The sequence below is a fragment of the Macrobrachium nipponense genome, chromosome 28, assembly GCF_015104395.2.
Source record: "Macrobrachium nipponense isolate FS-2020 chromosome 28, ASM1510439v2, whole genome shotgun sequence".
NCBI classification, from domain to species: Eukaryota; Metazoa; Arthropoda; class Malacostraca; order Decapoda; family Palaemonidae; genus Macrobrachium; species Macrobrachium nipponense.
The window spans coordinates 59538433-59557128 of record NC_087217.1 but is presented as its reverse complement, the minus strand read 5'-3'; the positions used below and the strand labels follow the sequence as shown (position 1 = coordinate 59557128).

At 40.3% G+C, this 18696-nt stretch overlaps 2 protein-coding genes across 2 annotated transcripts in view; one reads left to right on the top strand and one right to left on the bottom strand.

The window, feature by feature from the left end:
* LOC135201782 (guanine nucleotide-binding protein-like 3 homolog) overlaps positions 1 to 9281 on the bottom strand; it is a 46393-nt gene extending 37112 nt beyond the window's left edge. The window contains exon 1 of the mRNA XM_064231033.1: positions 9122 to 9281. Coding sequence (XP_064087103.1) covers positions 9122 to 9134 — 13 coding nt within the window. The 5' untranslated portion in view covers positions 9135 to 9281. The remainder of the gene's footprint in view (positions 1 to 9121) is intronic.
* Positions 9282 to 12168: 2887 nt separating this feature from the next.
* On the top strand, positions 12169 to 16068 carry LOC135201344 (ADP-ribosylation factor 4-like). Its single transcript, XM_064230188.1, has 4 exons — positions 12169 to 12630; positions 13776 to 13856; positions 14265 to 14446; positions 15502 to 16068. The coding sequence occupies exons 1-4, from the start codon at positions 12564 to 12566 to the stop codon at positions 15712 to 15714; spliced, it is 543 nt and encodes a 180-aa protein (XP_064086258.1). The 5' UTR covers positions 12169 to 12563; the 3' UTR covers positions 15715 to 16068.
* The last annotated feature ends 2628 nt before the right edge of the window (positions 16069 to 18696 follow it).

Genomic DNA, 18696 nt, shown 5'->3' with positions numbered 1-18696 from the left:
TCCAGAACTGGTCTCCAGCCCCCCGAGGCTTTCGCAACCAAGAAAAGACGATTGTAAAACCCTGGGGAGCTTTGATCCAGCACAAGTTCTATAGCTCTCTTGTCCCACATCTGATCCACCATTTGTTGAAGAGTATCTTTCAACACAGGGTCCTTGTAATTGGCGGACAATTCCTCGGAGTTGACGTCAGGGGAGGATTGTCCAGGAAAGGAATGAGATATCCCTTCTGAAGAACCGACATCGACCAAGCGTCTGTGTCGATGCGAGTCCAGGCTTCCGCAAATCCCCGGAGCCTGGCACCTACTGGTGTTTGGAGGAGCGCCACTTCACTTTCCCCTTTTAAAGGGGCGGAACGAGGCTCGACCTCTCTTCTCGGTCGTTTTCCTTTTAGCGGTAACTCTAGTGGGAGGGCCTCCTCGAAAGGGCCGAACAGGAGTAGACCCCACTTTCTTTTCTCCCACCATCACTGGTCTCTTCTTCCTGGACGATTGCAGGAGAAGATCCTGAGTCGCTTTCTCCGTCAGAGATCGGGAAATATCCCTCACCAACTGTGACGGGAACAGAAAATCAGACCTAGGGGCGAATAACAAAGCTGCTCTTTGCGAATGTGATACTGCTTTCGTCAAGAAAGCGCTAAAAACAGATCTCTTCTTCAAGAGACCTGCTCCAAATAAGGAAGAAACTTCCCCTGAGCCGTCTTGCACCGCCTTGTCAATACATGACAAAATTGCCAGGAGTACATCCGGTTCTAGCCCTTCAGGGGCATGAGCCTTCTTGGACATCACCCCAAGGGACCAATCTAGGAAGTTAAAGACTTCTAGAATGTGAAAAAGTCCCTTGAGGAGATGATTCAACTCTGAAAGACCCCAAGTAATCTTAGCCGTGTGAAGGCTATGTCTCCTGGATGCATCTACCAGACTGGAAAAGTCAGCTTCAGCTGAAGCTGGAAGAGTGAGACCATATTCTCCCCAGTCTGGTACCAAATCCTCTCTTGCCCGTAAGTCTAGCGGAGGCATGCAAAACACTGTCCTTACTAGCTCTTTCTTAGTTAGCATCCAGCTATCCAGCGATTGCAGAGCTCTCTTCATAGAAATCGTCGGTCTCATCTTCAAGAAAGCCGACGATTTCGGTGTCTTCGAGCATGAAAAAGTGAACGAGGCGAAGGAGGAGCGGCAGGGATCAATGCATCTCCGTATTCCTGGAGAAGGAGAGCTGTCAAAACTTTGTAGTTCGACAGTCCTTCTTTACCGTGAGACTCGTCCTCTGAGTCCTCTTCCAAAATCGGATCAGCAGGAGAGGCCACTTCCCGTTCCGGGTCTTCCTGTCCAAAAACTCTCTCTACGGGAGACAAACTCCTAATAGGAGAGGGGCTAAGAGAGTGTAAAGAGCTCCTACGCTTGGCTGCTCTTCGTACTTGGCTGGCTCTTCGCGCTTGGCTGGCGCCTCGCGCCTGGCTGGCGCCTCGCGCCTGGCTGGCGCCTCGCGCTTGGCTGGCGTCTCGCGCCTGGCTGACTCCTCGCGCTTGGCTGGCGCCTCGCGCCTGGCAGGATCCTCGCGCTTGGCTGGCGTCTCGCGCCTGACTGACTCCTCGCGCTTGGCTGGCGCCTCGCGCCTGACTGGTGTCTCGCGCCTCTCAAAACTCTCGCGCCTGGTTGAAGTCTCGCGTCTTCCTGGTGCCACATCCTTGCGTGACAGATGCTTGTCTGGAGCCTCGCGCTTGGCTGAATCCTCACGCCTGGTTGTTACCTCGCGCTCGGCTGAAGCTGCTGGTCTGGCAGACGTATCCCATCTGGGAGAATCCTCTCGTCTGTAATGCGTTTCTCGTTTGTCTGACTCTCTAATCCTAGAGGACGCTTCTCGTCTGTAGGACGCCTCGCGCTTGGCTGGCGCGACGCGCTTGCCTGGCGAATCAAAATCGTCCCACGAGTCTCTATCTGAGTTCTCAAAAGACTCACGTCTCACAGGAGCCTCACTCCTGGTGGGAGAAGGAAGACGAGTCTTCTTGACCGGCAGTCTGACGTCTTTCTTACGAGGAGGATCCTTCGAAAGGACTCCTACTAAGGCGGAAAGCTGTTCCTGCACCGCCAAAATGATCCTCTTGGAAGCCTCTCCTGCGTCTTCTTGAAACGGGAGAGGGAGGGACCTCGAAGGCCTGTTGCCCACATCATGGGACGTCAAAACCCTCTTCGCCTTCTTGATAGAAGGAGGCGCTTCTTCCGAAAAGCGTTCTGGGCTTGAATCCAAAACAGGATCTCTCCAGTGCCTTTTCAGGGGCCTGGACAAGTCCGAATCCTTCCACCCTCGTTTAGGAGAGGGAGAAGCGGACGAAGAGAAGCACTCTCTGAGGACGCTTTTTCGATAGCGGTCCTGAGCAGGCTGTCTATATACAGCACCTGCTGAAGGGACGCCTGACCGGGGGGAATTCTCCACAACCTCCGTACGGCTTTCGACTTTCCTTCTCCTCTGGGCTTGGGAGCTTGGAAGAGGTCTAGGCCTGGGAGCGTCGCAGAGACGGTCAGACGCCCCCTCCACAACACTGGGGACACTCACTTCACTAAAATCACTTTCACAGTCCTTACCTTTCATGGTAGCCATTTTGGATCTCATCCTGTGAAGAGTAGCCTTCAGTTCAGCAATTTCCGAGGCCGAATCTGAATGTAAGGCCAGTGAGGGTCCTGATACAGAATCATAATTAAGAGAAGAGTTAGAATTATCCAAAGGCTCAATAGGCCTTGTACTACTACCCGCAATCTTAGATGCAGCCCTTCTGACTCTATCCCTTTCTAACTTCTTCAAGTAAGAAGTTAGAGACTTCCATTCTTCAACATTCAACCTCTCACACTCATGACAGGTGTTAGAAATAGAACAATCAAAACCCCTACATTTGCGACATACAGTGTGAGGATCAACCGAAGCTTTCGGTATCCTCACCTTGCAGCCTACATTCACACACATTCTCACACAAACACTTGAATCAGACATTCTGAAGAAAAATCAAAAGCAAGTCCAAATCCAGTCCACAGTAGCGAATGCCAAAACAACGATCCAGGTACGTCACCAAAAGTCCACAAAAAGATGATCAATTGTCTAGAAAAGCGAATTCCAGTCAAGAGGTGGCAGCAACGATGTTGATACCACCGGCGACAGAAAATATATGAGTAGAAAACGGGAATGGTTCCTAGTCCTGCCGCCCAGGGCAGGCCGGTAGATCACCTGACCTACCTGTAGCGAGTGGCGCGAAATTTGAATTTCTGTCGGGGACGACGGAGTCTTAGCTATGTATATATCTGACAGGTAAGTTGATTGTATGAAACTATATTTTACTAACACACCCCTCTTCAGCAACTACCAACAGCCTATGTGCAAAATACGAGCAGTGTATAAACCTAGCTAGTACCAGCTTCTTGGGAAGGATCAACCTTAAAAATAATATATATATATATATAAGGCAGAACATATTCCCAATGGTGGTAAGCATTCTCCCAAATTAACAACTGACAGTTGGGCTACCCAAGGTTAAGCACCTAACTCTGGTAGGGTAAAATATCGAATGGACTTCTCGTGACCGCCTCTACTGTTGTGCAACCACCTTCTCAAAAAATATCTTTAGCACTTCCAGTAACCTAAGATAGACATCAGTCACGATCCAACGTCTGTGGAAGCAACACCCCGAGACCTTTACTTTCCTCTCAAAGTAAGTGTTTTCTCCCAAGAAAGAAATTAAGGCCATAATTTCTGATTAAACAGAGGTTAATGAAAGTCTAGCCATGCGCAGTGCCAACTGGCCTCCATGATGATTTAAAATTTTTTTTACTTTAAACGCCTAACATATAAAGGATTGATGCCATCTCGATGTTTGCAGTCACTTGTATAAACAAACTCCCCATTTCCTGTGCTAAATCCACATGTGATTTTTGCTGTTTAGCTAGATGAGACAAGATTGTGATTAGTGGATAACGAAGGTCTTGACACAGGTCTTTACAATCTACTAGGCAAGACAAATACGTGATCAGTGGGTAAAGGTCTTTACACCAGCACTGTGATTACATACCTATAAATTTATTGTCAAACACAGTTTATTTGACTGACTTCATCTTGTTTTACACATTCTTCATCATAATATTAGTGCATAAATTTTTCCTCCTTCACTATCTGTCAATCTAGGTTGAACCCCATTGGAAACTTATAATCCGTGCCCCTCTAGTAAATAATCTACCTCAGACTGCCACCAATTCTGCTAACTTGTTAGGTTAGGCCTAATTGATTGAATTTTGATAAGTTGGGAGTATTCCTACAGAAGCAATCCGCACGGACTGCAAGGAACGTAACCGCGGATACGACATCCACTAGGGATTGGGGCGTCCAGTGTATTTCGCCGTGTTTAATACTGGCCCCTGGGGTATTAATTACATTCGTCCGAATAAATATTAATTTAAATTCTTGTTCAGTAGGGTAAACAATCACGGACGATCCACCATCATCACGCTGGACGGGTCTTATTCACTCGATATTTAATTGGTGAAACAAGAATACAATTAGTACACTCTAAGCATACCATTAAAAAAATTGAAGTTTTGTCAACATAATGATATATGAAAGCTCCATACGAACTAAAATAAGCATGTGACGCTCTTTGTAAAATATGTTTTCAAGGCAGTTTTGAAATCCAATATGGCAGCTATCGTGTGGCTGGACGGGTCTGGTCACGGATGGCCACCATCTTTCCCAGCCTTCCCAGCACTCATTTGAACAATGTTAGCGTATATATGTAATGTTTATTGATCTTACTCAAGATTGCAGTTGTAATCAGCACAATAAAACCACATTTTGTTGCCTATATTAGTGAAAGTATGAAACTTATTATTCCGGGGGTCATGGTTTGAACTGAATTCATTTTCACCTTGTAATCGGTGGTTTTATCCTCTCTGCCATCACAACTGGAACTCCACAGTGCTTATTTGATTGTTATTATACGTACACAATTTGGTCTTAATTCACTCCACATTGCACTTGAACCATGTTGCTGTTCCTGGCTCCTAAGCGTGCACTCCACAAACACAGTTACAAACAGCAGACGACGACACTGCAAAGTTTTATTCCCTTAATTGTTAACTTTACTCATTATTTAGTTCAACTTTGTTATTTCAAAATGTTTATTTAATTCATGTCTATTACCCCTTTTTTGCAACCAAATTACCCCCCAAAACTACAGATATTTCTAAAGTAGATACAATCCAATGTTTCTAACCTTGTCGTACATCTGGCTGTCGAAAACCATAGCAGAGCAGACTACGGTTAAGTGGATTATAATTTTTTTTTTTTTGCTAGCACTTTTCATTGATTTAAGTCTACATTAATATTTTTATTTTTTTAAATAACTGTATGCCAGAAATAAATGTAACCTTTAATGTTTGGATGCTAAGAATGGCAAAATCATCATTGCCACATTAGCGGTGCTTCACACATACGTCTATGCATTATTATAAACGGTTTCCATGAATTCTAGTTGTCATAGTAATGCAATAATGATAAAATTGCTTTAATATTTATGTACAAATACTTTCAATACATAGGCTAATTTCACCAATTTCCACGTTTTGTGGAAGTCTTATACCCAGTTTGGAGGGTAAACACATACAAATTAGCAACAGAGAGAGAGAGAGAGAGAGAGAGAGAGAGAGAGAGAGAGAGAGAGAAAGGAAGGCGAAGGAAGGACGGAGGACAGGGGTGGTGGTGGAGGGGGGGAGAGGGTAGGTGGAGCCTTTTACGCGTGTTCGTATCCATTTCTGGATAATGGAATTTTTGTCTCTTGGTAAAAGGACAAGTGTCGTTATTCTTTACGATTAGTGATTCACGATACCCTCATAAATTACGGCAGTGGGTGTAATACACTATAGCAAAATCTCGTTCTGATACGAGTGTTCGTTACAGAAATATTGCCAAAAAACATGCTTGCACTGTCTCTGAAACCCATAGTAGGTATGCTGCTTAGTTGTCAATCAAGTTTTTTGTAATAAAGTATTTTTTACAAGCTAGCTATTGTATAAATTTGTATTTTTCTCAATCAAAACATATGCCCCTCAATGCTAACTTTCCTCTTTTAACGACTTTCTGGTCATTGCAAATTCGGCCCCATTAATTTCTTGTGGTGCGAAAACAGACAGAGGCCCAAGGACCGAAAGCGGTTGTGTCACACTACAGCGGTAATCTGGCAGTAAAACATCTTCATATATCCAAAAATTATATAATAAAGATATATATGTGCATTACGATTTTAACAATTACATGAATAGCTGATAACAACCTTCATGAATAAATGGTAAATGTACTGCAAAAAAGTAGAGTATAGCAATTCATCTACAATAGGTACGAAAGTCAAGATGTCGTGACGTCATAATACAGGACTTGAAAGAACGTTCTAATTCCAAAAAATAATTACTTAAATTTGAGTCAGAATAGAGTTACTTTTTTCATTAACTAATATTTTCAAATTAATCATCATAAATATGTAAAATATTAATGTTTTACTATTTATTTAAATAACCATCTTGTGCACGCTTCGTCGTCGTCTTCTACCAAAACAGAAGTTTCCTTAAAATCATCGTGGTTAGGGACCGTGTTCCGATTGTTGTGATGAAAGTGCCCCAGCATCTATGGGTACAAGTGGTGTGCGGATTTATCACAGGAAATGGGAAGTTTGTTGACACAAGCGACTCCAGAAACATCTAAATGGCGTCAATCTTCTAGGATATTTAAGTGTAAGTAAAAATTTCGAAAGCGTTTTGGTGAGATTTGCACTGTGTTGGACACCCTTTTCACTACCCTCTGTTTATTGCTTTAAATTTGGCCTTAATTTCTAACTTTGGTGAAAATACTTACTCCGAAAGGATTCTCCGAAAGGAGAGTAGAGGTCTTTAGCTCTGTCTCTCACCAACAAGAAGTCGCGACTGATGCCCATCTCCGGAGTCAGGACATGTTATAGGGTAGAATACCACGGCAGGCCAACCCTCATCACGGTGGACGGGTCTTATTCACTCGATATTTAATTAGTGAAACAAGAATACAATTGCAACTCTAAGCATACCATTTAAAAGACTGAAGTTTCGTCAACATAATGTGATATATGAAAGCCCCATACGAACTAAAATAAGCATGTGAGCTCTTCGTAAAATATGTTTTCAAGGCAGTTTTGAAATCCAATATGGCGGCTACGTTTTGCATGGACGGTTCTCGTCAGTGACGGCCACCATCTTTCCCCAGCCTTCCCAGCACTCGTTTGAACAATGTTAGCGTATATATGTAACGTTTATTGATCTTACTCAAGATTGCAGTTGTAATCAGCACAATAAAACAACATTTTGTTGCCTATATTAGTGAAAGTATGAAACTTGTTATTCCCGGGGTTATGGTTGGAACTGAATTCATTCTTACCTTGTAATCGGTGGTTTTTATCCTTACTGCCATCACAACTGAAACTCCACAGTGCTTATTTGATTGTAATTATACACATTTTGGTCTTAATTCACTCCACAGTGCACTTGAACCACGCTGTGGTTCCTGGTTCCTAAGCACTCACTCCGCAAACACAGTTACGAGCAGCAGACGACAACACTGATTATGAGATGCAAAGCTTTATTCCCTTAATTGTTTACTTTACTCAATATTTAGTTTAACTTTACTTCAAAATGTTTATTTAATTCATGTCTATTATCCCTTTTTTGCAACCAAATTAACCCCCCAAAATTACAAATGTTTCGGATGTATAGCCTACTTACGAGCAGACGACGTGAGGAAAAATGACTCATCGTTGCCAATCTAGTGGAGCATCACACATACGCCGATGCATTTCCAAACTGTTTCGATGAATTCTAGTTGTCATAGTAATGCAGTAATGATAAAATTGCTGTAATATGTACGTATATATAATACAAATAGATACACTAATTTCACTTATTTATTTCCCATGGTTTTGTGTAAGTCTTATACCTAGTTTGGAGGGTAAACACATACCAATTGACAACACTGATAAACAATTGAAGAGCGCAAAACGCCGCAAAGAATGCCGTAGTCCCCTTGAATAAGTGCTGGTAAGAGGTTGGTTTACGATTGTTGTGATGAAAGTGCCCCAGCGTCTATGGGTACAAGTGGTGTGCAGATTTAGCACAGGAAATGGGAAGTTTGTTGACACAAGCAACTCCGTAAACATCAAGATGGCGTCAATCTTCGAAACATTTTTAGTTGTAAGTAAAAATTTCTACAGCGTTTTAGTGAGATTTCCACTGCCGTAGCCACCCTTTTCACTACCCTCTGTTTAAATCTTAAAATTTGGCCTTAATTTCTAACTTTGGAGAAAATACTTACTTCGAAAGGAGAGTAGAGGTCTTTAGCTCCGTTTCTCACCAACAACAAGTCGCGACTGATGCCCATCTCCGGTGTCAGGACGCGTTATAATGTAATTTTTCGGAGGGTGGCAAGCGTTGAATGTAGGTGGCCTGTTTGGCCTGCTGTGATGTTTTACCCTAAGTACTTTTTCGGAAGGTGGCATGCCGTGATCGTCGGTGAGTTGATTCAGGCCATGCGGTTGTTTACCCTAGGTAAAACTGCATAAAAAACAACGCAACTGCCATAGTGTAGGCCAGTGCGGATTAGTACCCTAGATCTACCCATGCGGTTATTTACCCTAGCTTAGGCTACCATTATCATATGTGTAACCGACAGTCGAGTTGCCAAGCATAGGCTAAGTAGGCTAACAAGTGTCACTGTGGGACTACCAGTAGGTACCTACCTACTACCTAGCTACTACCTACTCCTAGTAGCTACCTACTAGGCTAGGTAGGCTAGGTACCTATATTGCAGGCCCGAGCTCCAGTATACCTAAATAACAGGAATTCACGAGATGTTCCAAACCATGACTAAAATGGATGGTGGTTAGCAAATGACTCAAGTTTTTGTTTTCTTTTTAACCATCTTTGACCAATGAGTTTACGAAGGAATAGGCTAGGTAGGTAGCATTACCTACTACTAAGTAGTAGTTAGGGTTAAAACTGCAAAAATTCTTCCTTGACACAACTCCAATTCCAAATATTACATCTAAAATACCGTTATAATACAATAGACTTACTTTTCTTAACCATTTTGGTGGATTAATCTGTCGTTTTACAGTACCACAAATATATGTAACAAGTGACACGCACTCGCAATGAGTTACAGCGATCCGTTCGCCGAAAAGGAACCATAAGTTTTTGCTCCTATCCGACCATGCGTTCCCGAAGTTAACAAAAAGTAGTAGGTCTCATAAAATTGTATACATTTGTATGAATAGTCACGTATGAATTAATGTTATTTGATGAAAATGAGTATTTCTACATATGAAAATATTTATAAAACTGTAAAATACAAATTATTGCTAAAAATTATGAAATTTTATAAATAAAATTTCTCTTATACTGAGAGCTATTATAAACATACACCTTTGCGACTGTTTTCTTTTAGTCACTTTCTCAAGCATATATCTTAAGAGGAATGTTTACATTCTTCTTCTTTGATTTTCTTAAATCCTTTTGGTCTGTGATTAAAGATTCATTCACAAGAATACACAGATATGGCTTCTAGCCTACTTTTGATGGGAATATATCATACAAAACATACAAATAATATAATATCATGTTCAGATACTGACGTTAGAAGGGATAATACTTTTTAAGCAGCTAATACAAAGTAAACTAGAACAAAATATTTTATTTTTCATACAATAAGATGGGGAAAACTCCAGTTCTAGTGTATTACAAACAAGACCCGCAAATAAAAGGAAACGAAAAACAGCACAGTGAAATATCTTAGAATATGAAACAGAAAATAGGATTGTAAGACTTTTAAGACTAAAGGGAGTGACTTCACAGAAACCAATGCCACAATTACTGCAATGTTCATCTGTTAGCTTCTGCTTAAAAAATGAACCCAGGTTTTAGGGCTGTTGCCTTGTATAATAAGGCGCCCTATAAGTCGGTTGGTATTGCACTTCCATATTCATTGGAGTGTCTTGGGGTTTGTAGATCACTTACGAAGTCGGTATTATCTTCTTTGGTTATGACGACGATGTGTTAAACTCATGATGATTCGGTGATGATGTGAGGTTCTAGTCGAAAACACGAAGTATAAAAATACATATATTCTTCTGAAGTTACATGGTGAAGATCAGGTAGGATTGTACATGTCTTCTAATGACGATAGCTTGATCGCTTCTGCCCATGATGATGGCTAATTCTATTCTCTCTACATGATAAAGCTTAGGTAAAGAGATACAGGTCTGCCAATGATGATGGCTAACTCTATTCTGACTACCATCTCGGTTACAAGTCATAAAGGAGCAGACAGTAGCTCGAACATATGAACATACATACAAAATGAGACACACTACAGATCACGTAGGCCGTTTGAATTATTGGTCGCGGTAGTTGTCTCAAGCCAAAGACAGTATTGTCTTTGGTCTCAAGCAGGGAGCTTGGACTAATGTTTTCAAAACAAATGAATGACTACAGGTGACGGCATGTTATCTTAGCCTACTTTTATTGTATACGTCATCTTTAGCGTCTCTAGTCTGATCACATTCCTGCAAGCAATCTGGTTGACCTCTTTAGTTTTAGTCTTTTATATATATGGACTAACATTCCATATTTTTATTATGTAAACACTTACACATGTGTAGATTTTTTTTTTAACATTGGCCACTTGTGCACTCGGTTCAAGTATCTACCCCTCATCCAATCAGCACGACCTCTGTCTGTCTCTAACCCCTCCTATACAAACTTCAGAAATCATACAAACTTTTCACCAACCTATGGTCCCTATTCCGGTCCATATGATTGCCTATGCTAATCACCTTTCCAGATCTTAGTGCATTCTCAGTGTTTCTCACCTTTACAATCTTTCTAAATCAACCTATAATGCGCAAATAAGTATCACTAATTACTTACTTTCAACATGCACACTCTACTTTCATAAAGGAGAGTTAGCTTGAACAGTCTCGTTATATATATTAGCTTTTGCTCCCTTAACCATTACTGAACTTTTAACAGAATACGGGAACATATAGGGTGCAACAATGGGTCACAATTATGTGTTAGTCTCACTGAAATGGAGCTCAGATAAAATAATGGATAAAGGAGATATAAGTGGTATAAATCACACGAAATGAAATCATTAAGGGTAACTAAAATAATAATGAGACAAGGTATTGTTGTGAAAATTACTCGAGGAAATGCTACGATAGGGTCAACAAAGCGGCATATATAGCAAAGTCAATTATTATTAAAAGAACATGTGAGAAATATATATATATATATATATATATATATATATATATATATATATATAGTGTGTGTGTGTGTGTGTGTGTGTGTGTGTGTGTGTGTGTGTGTGTGTGTGTGTGGATATTATTATCCTGAAGAATGAAGTTAAACAATATGCCAACTTACCGTCTCAGTTTACGGAACACCACTAAAAGCAGTATGAAACTACTATTTATAGTAGATTAGCATTATTAACCAGTGACAAAGACGCTTGGAACCACTTAATTTAGCCAGCACTCGCTACGAGCAGAGGTGAATCCTTTACTATCATGCATTACTCTTCTAAAACGACCCTAACGATCCAGATACCTCGTTGCTTTGAAATTTCTTAGAACAACGCGAATAGCGTTATACCGCAACGTTGTTACTTTCGTTACTTGCCATGTATCGTAATCAGAACAGCACAATGATTTATTTAATTAATATAAGATATTATCATATCGTACATAGGATATTCAGTCACATACAAAAAATATGCTACATAAACATTTCATTTTTAATATGAATGGAAGTTTATTCATATCAGAATTTAATGAGAAAAAACTTGCATGAGGCAAATTCTATGTTAAATGGGGCACTAATGATTTAGGAAAAACTAATTCATTAATGCATCTCAATTACGGTTAAGTCTGGTAAAACTGAACATATAAATTCCCCTTTACCCACATGAAATAATGTAAATGTAAATATTTTGGCTGTGCGCATGATACCATAATCTACAGGCTAAGTGCGTTTTTTTTTTTTTTTAACACGGGAATTACGATTTACAAACAACATTCGTCTAAAAAATGACTAAGGATTCCGTAAGGCTTGGTACTGGTACAGGAGACTGGTGGCATTGGTGGAGTGGGCGTAGGGGGTGGGGTGTCTGTTGACAACTTGACACCAGTGCATGGTGTTACAAACGTTCTGTAACTAGTATGGGCTAGTATACAGCTCTCCGTTCGATAGGCACGACTGCATACACCGAGTCACTCCGTGCAAAAGCCAGTCGAGGTTCGCGTACAATGATATTCGAATACAACATTCAAGTCTGTGATATTCGTAGTCAGAGGTCATACGATACATGAACGAGCTCCCACCGTTCACGAAGTCTTTCAATTTCTTAAAATTCGACGTTTTATGAAGATGTGATGTATCTTAAGTTGAAAGTGCTTATTTAAAAGTGTAGAAAGATTGTCTGCTGGAACTTGGATTTATGAACTACCATCAACGATGGGTTTCGCCCTTAGCAGAATTTTTTCGCTGCTACAAAGGCCTGAGCCATTCAGGGTGTTGATGGGTAAGGTTTATTATCTTTGTTGTATACATCTACCCAGTTGATTCACAAACGCTCATGCATCCGCCACATACACACACACACAAACACTGTAATATAAATGAAAACGGCGATTCCAACTGCCTAACTTGGCTTAGTGGAGCAGTGCTTGTCTATTAAAGTTTGCATGATGGTCCGTTGATCGCTCCTGGCTTACCGCTTATTTGAGAACGGAAACTAGCGTCTGCTGGAGTTAAGAAAACCTATTCCCTAAAGACCCACTAAGAAAGTTGATAGCCATATCATTCTGGCATTGCTCCTTCCTGAGAGGAAAAGCAGTTTGGTGGGAAAAAGGGAAGCGCGCGCGCGCACACACACCCACCCACACACACACACACACACACACACACATATATATATATATATATACATATACACACATTTGTATGCAAATATATAATGTACCTGTGTACACGTATCCACTACTACTTATGCAATAATTCAGCACTGCACTCATTAACTTTTGTCTGTTATTTCAATCAATACCAAGGTACATTTTCACTCATACTAGATATACCAGAATAAACATAAAAGCGCAGTTGCTGCTAGTATATATAGCAGCACAATCTATATTATTATTATTATTTTTTTTTTACAACAACTTACACGCATTGTTGCGCGACCAGTTTGTTTAACAATCAACAATATTACGTTACCAATTCTGTTTACGAAGTCGATCTACTAAGCGTTAAAGAAAGTCAAGAAAGAATTGTGAGCCTTCCAGCTAGTAAGAAAAGTCAAGGTTTACCTTTACACAAAAGGAAGGGACCCAACTCTGATTGACGGCATGCGAATTTTCTCATTCTTTTTCATAATGTTCACGCAGCTTAAAAATACAGAAATAAAAAAATCTAGTAACCTCCTGAATGAAAAAATCCTCATAGTAGCATGAGTTGTGAAATGGAGAAAGAAATCCACAGTTATATACGTGTACATATATTTAAAAATAAATATCTACAGATAGCAATCTGAAAGCTCTCAGTAGGGACTCATACATAACTGTGGATGTCTTTCTCCAACTCTTGAATGGTAAAGGATATTGTGTACACTGTAGTACACTGCCTATCGTTATGAATCACTCTCTTATATGATTATTTTTTTCTGAACAGTTGGCTTAGACAGTGTGGGGAAGACTACAGTTCTCTACAAAATGAAATTGGACGAAGTTCTGACGACGATCCCTACCGTTGGTGAGTCAAGGTATTTTCCAGGAAGTGTCTCTATCCTCAAGGTAGCTTGGATGAGATGATGCGTAATTTCTTGTGTATCTGACAGTGAGGACTATCACTCAATAATATATATATATATATATATATATATATATATATATATATATATATATATATATGTGTGTGTGTGTGTGCGTGTGTGATACATTTACATACATATATACATACACATACATGCATACATATCAAAGTATTATGAAGAGATAAGGGGTGTGAACCAACCAATAAACTTTTGAAGTGTTATTTATTTTAAAGGGGAAAAAAAAAAGGGGGGGACCCAAAAAAAACAAAATTGGGGTGGGGGGAGAGTTCAATATTAATTTAGTTCGTTACTTACTAATTTTTTTGTCCTCACGTTTGTTCGAACAGGTTTCAATCTCGAGTCACTAGAGCACAAGGGTGTTACGTATACAGTGTATGACTTTGGCAACCAGCCATGGATTCATCGGCTGATTAAATTATACGCCGAGGTAGCTTCTGCTGTCATCTTTGTAGTGGACAGCAGCGACGCAGAAAGAATAGATCAAGCAAAGGAAGCACTGCACTTTACGGTAAGACATAAGGAACTTATTTAAGCACATACTTATCCAACTCTCTCTCTCTCTCTCTCTCTCTCTCTCTCTCTCTCTCTCTCTCTCTCTCCACTGGGCCCACACGGTTAAGGGCGACCACACTGGCCTATCTCGTTGGTGTTTTAGATCCAGCTGGACTTCTGCCAGCACGGGCTCTTGCCCAAAGAGCAGCCCTTAAAAGAAATCCTATCTGATGAAAGGTCCCCGATTTTAAACCGGAAAAGGGCAGTGCAATCTGGAACCGTTGTCTAAAAAATCCATTTCGCTTCTTCGGAACGTAACCGTAAAATATGTACCAAGTGGTCAGTCGACTGTTGTGTGTCGTAACCGTGACTGAGACAGGGAAGAGAAGAATGAACGTGTGTGATCAGTTTTACGTCAAATAATAAACGCAATTGTTAATTATATTCTAAGTAACCTAGATCCTACGAGACATAGTGGCATATATATCTCTTCACTATCACTCTAAACAAATCTTCATTACTATCACTGGGAACTGTCAGCGTATGATGTAGTTCATATGATAGGAGGAAAAGAAATTTACTAAAGCTATATCATATTATAACGACAAATTAACTGAGACGGGCAGGATGGTTTACGTCAGTCTTTAGACCTTGACCTTAAGCTATAATACATTTATATCCTTCATACTATAATAAAGATCTTCCTGTAGAAGAGATTAACTAAGAAGAAGAAATGAGTAAGCAGTACACAGACATGAAGATAAACAGAAAAGAATGTGGCTTTGGATAACAATTACAACAACAACAACAATAATATACTAATAATAATTAGGGAATAGAACTTCTCTAAGGAAAGTAGCATTAAAAATAATGGCTGTTTCTACGGCATTCAATTTATATAGAGTCTTCTCTATATAAAGATGGTATTAATAAGAAATTAAGAAGGATAGAGAAGACTATATATAAATTGAATGCCGTAGACTAATAATAATAATAATAATAATAATAATAATAGCATCAGAAACAACAACGCTGCTTGAACTCGTCGGCTTTTACTCTATTCCTCAACAGCTGGAGGACGAGCAGCTGGAAAACTGCCCATTGCTCGTTCTGGCCAACAAGCAAGACCTACCCCAGGCCAAGTCGCCGCAGTGGATCACAGACGCCCTCAACCTCAAGGACCTGAAACGCCCTTGGTCTGTTCAGGGAACGTCTGCTCTCGACTCCACGGGTCTACAGGAAGCCTTCGATTGGCTCGAGAAGGAAGTCTCAAAGAGAATATAAAATTCTCTTGTTTAAGTTTTCTCCCTTCGTCCTGCGTCAGAACCTCAATTTTTCTTTATTTCCCCCCTTTTTTTTTATACATCAGAAGCTCCATCTTTCATACAAGTTCATTATTATTGTTAAAAATAATCGCAACCTATTCGCACGATAATTTCGAATGTGCTGTACGATAAACGCGCCCAAATAAAAACGAAACATATTTTGTACATAACTGGGTTTTAAATGACCTCTGTTCTTAATCAGAACATCATTCCTTTTGTATATTATTCACCAGTGAACATATTCTTAATAAAAACTATAACATTTCTTGGGTTATGTAACTTCCAAGGAAGCTCTCGTAGGAAATACACCGAACGCGTGAAATATCAACTATTGCAGACTTCCACGTACTAAGATGAACAAATGCTCTTCAACACATGCACTTCTCTCTCTCACTCTGTGTGTGTGTGTGTGTGTGTGAGTGCGCTGCGTGTGAGGAGACAGGGAATAATTGGAAATTTGTTGAACAACTTTTATAAATTTTTCATTTCCCAATATACAACAAGAAAAACCGAATGGATCTTTCTTGTTTGTCCGCCCCGGGTGGGAGCGGGATAGGTAGGGGATCAGAAGGGTTGGGGATACACGACACACCCACCCTCCTCCTGCAAACCTGTTTGTCCGCCCAGGGGGCCGGGGTAGGTAGGGGATCAGGAAGGTAAGGGAGACGATGGTCAGCGCCAGGTTCCAGCAGTGTAGCGCATGCCATCAAGCTAGTAATATAAGTAATAATAATAAATTTAGCAAATATACAAAAATGTTGCAATATCACCCCCATCTTGATATGTATCTGCAGAACATGAATGAGAACAAAAAATGAGAAACCTAAGCTGTTACGAATAAAATAATGATGAAGAGGAGGCTGAGGAAAGGGGAAGGGGGGGGTGGGGGGGGTCGGAAATGGGGGTATTCAAGCTTGAGGAGAATGGATGGCTACACATACGATTACTGGGGCTACAAAATTAAATAGAATTTAGGCCAAAGGCCAAGCGCTGGGACTTATGAGGTAATTCAGCGCTGAAAAGGAAATTGGCAGTAAGGAGGTTTGAAGGGTGTAACAGAAGGAAAACCTCGTAAATGCAAATTGAAACAATTGTTAGAGAGGGTGGAAAGTAGAATGGAAGGAAGAGAATATGAACGGAGGTACATTAAAAGGAATGAAAGAGGTTGCAGGTAGGGGCCGAAGGGACGCTGCAAAAACCCTTAAGTAATGCCTGTAGTGTGCCACGTGAAGTATACTGACGGCACTATAGCTCTCTACGGGGCCTGGGTCTATACACTAAGAACCAGGGCATAACGAAGAGAGCTTTCTTATTCAGGTTTTGCCAAGACCCGCTCGATGGACTTGTAGAAGGAGTTACTTCGTTGAAAGTATAATCAAGGTTTAAATGCACTTATATTACCACTCACTATTCATGTCTACAATATTAACATTTATAAATAGTTTTTCAAATCTGGAGTTTGGAATTCCGTAGTATCGACAGCAATCGGTTCGTCTGGTGCAGGACTGGTTCTCCGCTACATCGACCAGAGCCCTTTACAATGATGGGTAAAGTTTATTATCATTATTGCTCACATACAAACAGAGCGTTGTTTTCAAAACAAACACACCTAAGCATACTCGTACAATCGCAATAAGAAACCACTTTTACTCAAAATCTACATGTAGCAATTTCATCGTATTTTTTTTTTTTTTTTTTTTTGCATGTTTAATGTTTTGAGTTTCTTCTATGGTCTTCTACAGAAAGGATGAATGGCACTTCTGAAGCTCAAAGACACGAAATTATCTGAAAACAAAAGAAAAAGAAATGGAATATCAATACGCATGATACCAAGTCAGAATTTAGGAGGAACACGAGACCTCATGAAACACAAAAACGAATAAGGGAAGAGGATTCGCTATCAATAAAATACATGTAACTCATCTCTCCACACAGAGGGAAAACAAACAGAAGCGTAAACATGACAAAGCATAACCAATTTTTTTTTTTCATATAGACCGGAACATATCTGCATGCCTGCATGACAAATTTGTTTGAGAATACGCATTTTACAGTACCAGTTCTGTTTGCAAAGACGATCTTTTAACAGGTAAACACAACATATCGGGGAACGTTTGTATGTCTTTCAGCTGATGGCAAATGACAGGGTTTCCCGCGCACAAAAGGATAGTCCACCGTCTTTAACTATTCAGTTCTCTCTTCTTATTCAGTAATTTCTCTTTTTAAATTTATATTATTCTACGAACGTCTTAAAAGATTTTATCCGTCTTTTCTCATGTAGTTCATGCAGATATACAATACAGAATTAAGGCGAATTCAATTATTGCAACACAAGGTAGGTACGTACATCGCTGGTTATGACTCCCGACAATTCTCTCTCTCTCTCTCTCTCTCTCTCTCTCTCTCTCTCTCTCTCTCTCTCTCTCTCTCTCATATGAACCGTTTTCTTTTAATCCGGCTGGCTCAGGCAGAACAGGGAGGACTACGATTCTGTAAAATATCAAGTTAACACAGTTGTGGATACGTTTAATACTTTGGCTGAGTCGCTTCGCTGAGGTGGCATACCGGCATTATTCCTTGCATACATAAGAGCAAGAATTATAAATCAAATTCCCTTATAAGGAGAGGAAGGGTAAACTGTATAAAAAGTCTAAACTTTCTTTGCTCAATACGCAAATCGCTAAAGACATTTGATAAGATCATAATACATGACTTCGGTGCATTACTTACCAATTTTTCTTTTCCTCTCCTTTACTTGGACGAGTTTTACTGTTGAGACAAAACGAGAGGAGAGAATTTGAATGATCGATGGTCCACCAAAATATATAGTACACATAATCATTAAAAACAGGAGGGTCTCGACCAGGAAATTTGAGCCTATATTTCGCTTTCACGTTACGTAAGATCTTCGCTTTGATCACTACAGTAGCGTACTGTGTAG

Excerpts from the sequence above, each read along its gene's own strand:
- LOC135201344 (XM_064230188.1), top strand. The coding sequence starts at position 12,564 with ATGGGTTTCGCCCTTAGCAGAATTTTTTCGCTGCTACAAAGGCCTGAG. Across the intron at positions 13,857-14,264 it reads GACGACGATCCCTACCGTTG|GTTTCAATCTCGAGTCACTA; the intron begins GTGAGTCAAGGT and ends TTGTTCGAACAG. Across the intron at positions 14,447-15,501 it reads AGGAAGCACTGCACTTTACG|CTGGAGGACGAGCAGCTGGA; the intron begins GTAAGACATAAG and ends ATTCCTCAACAG.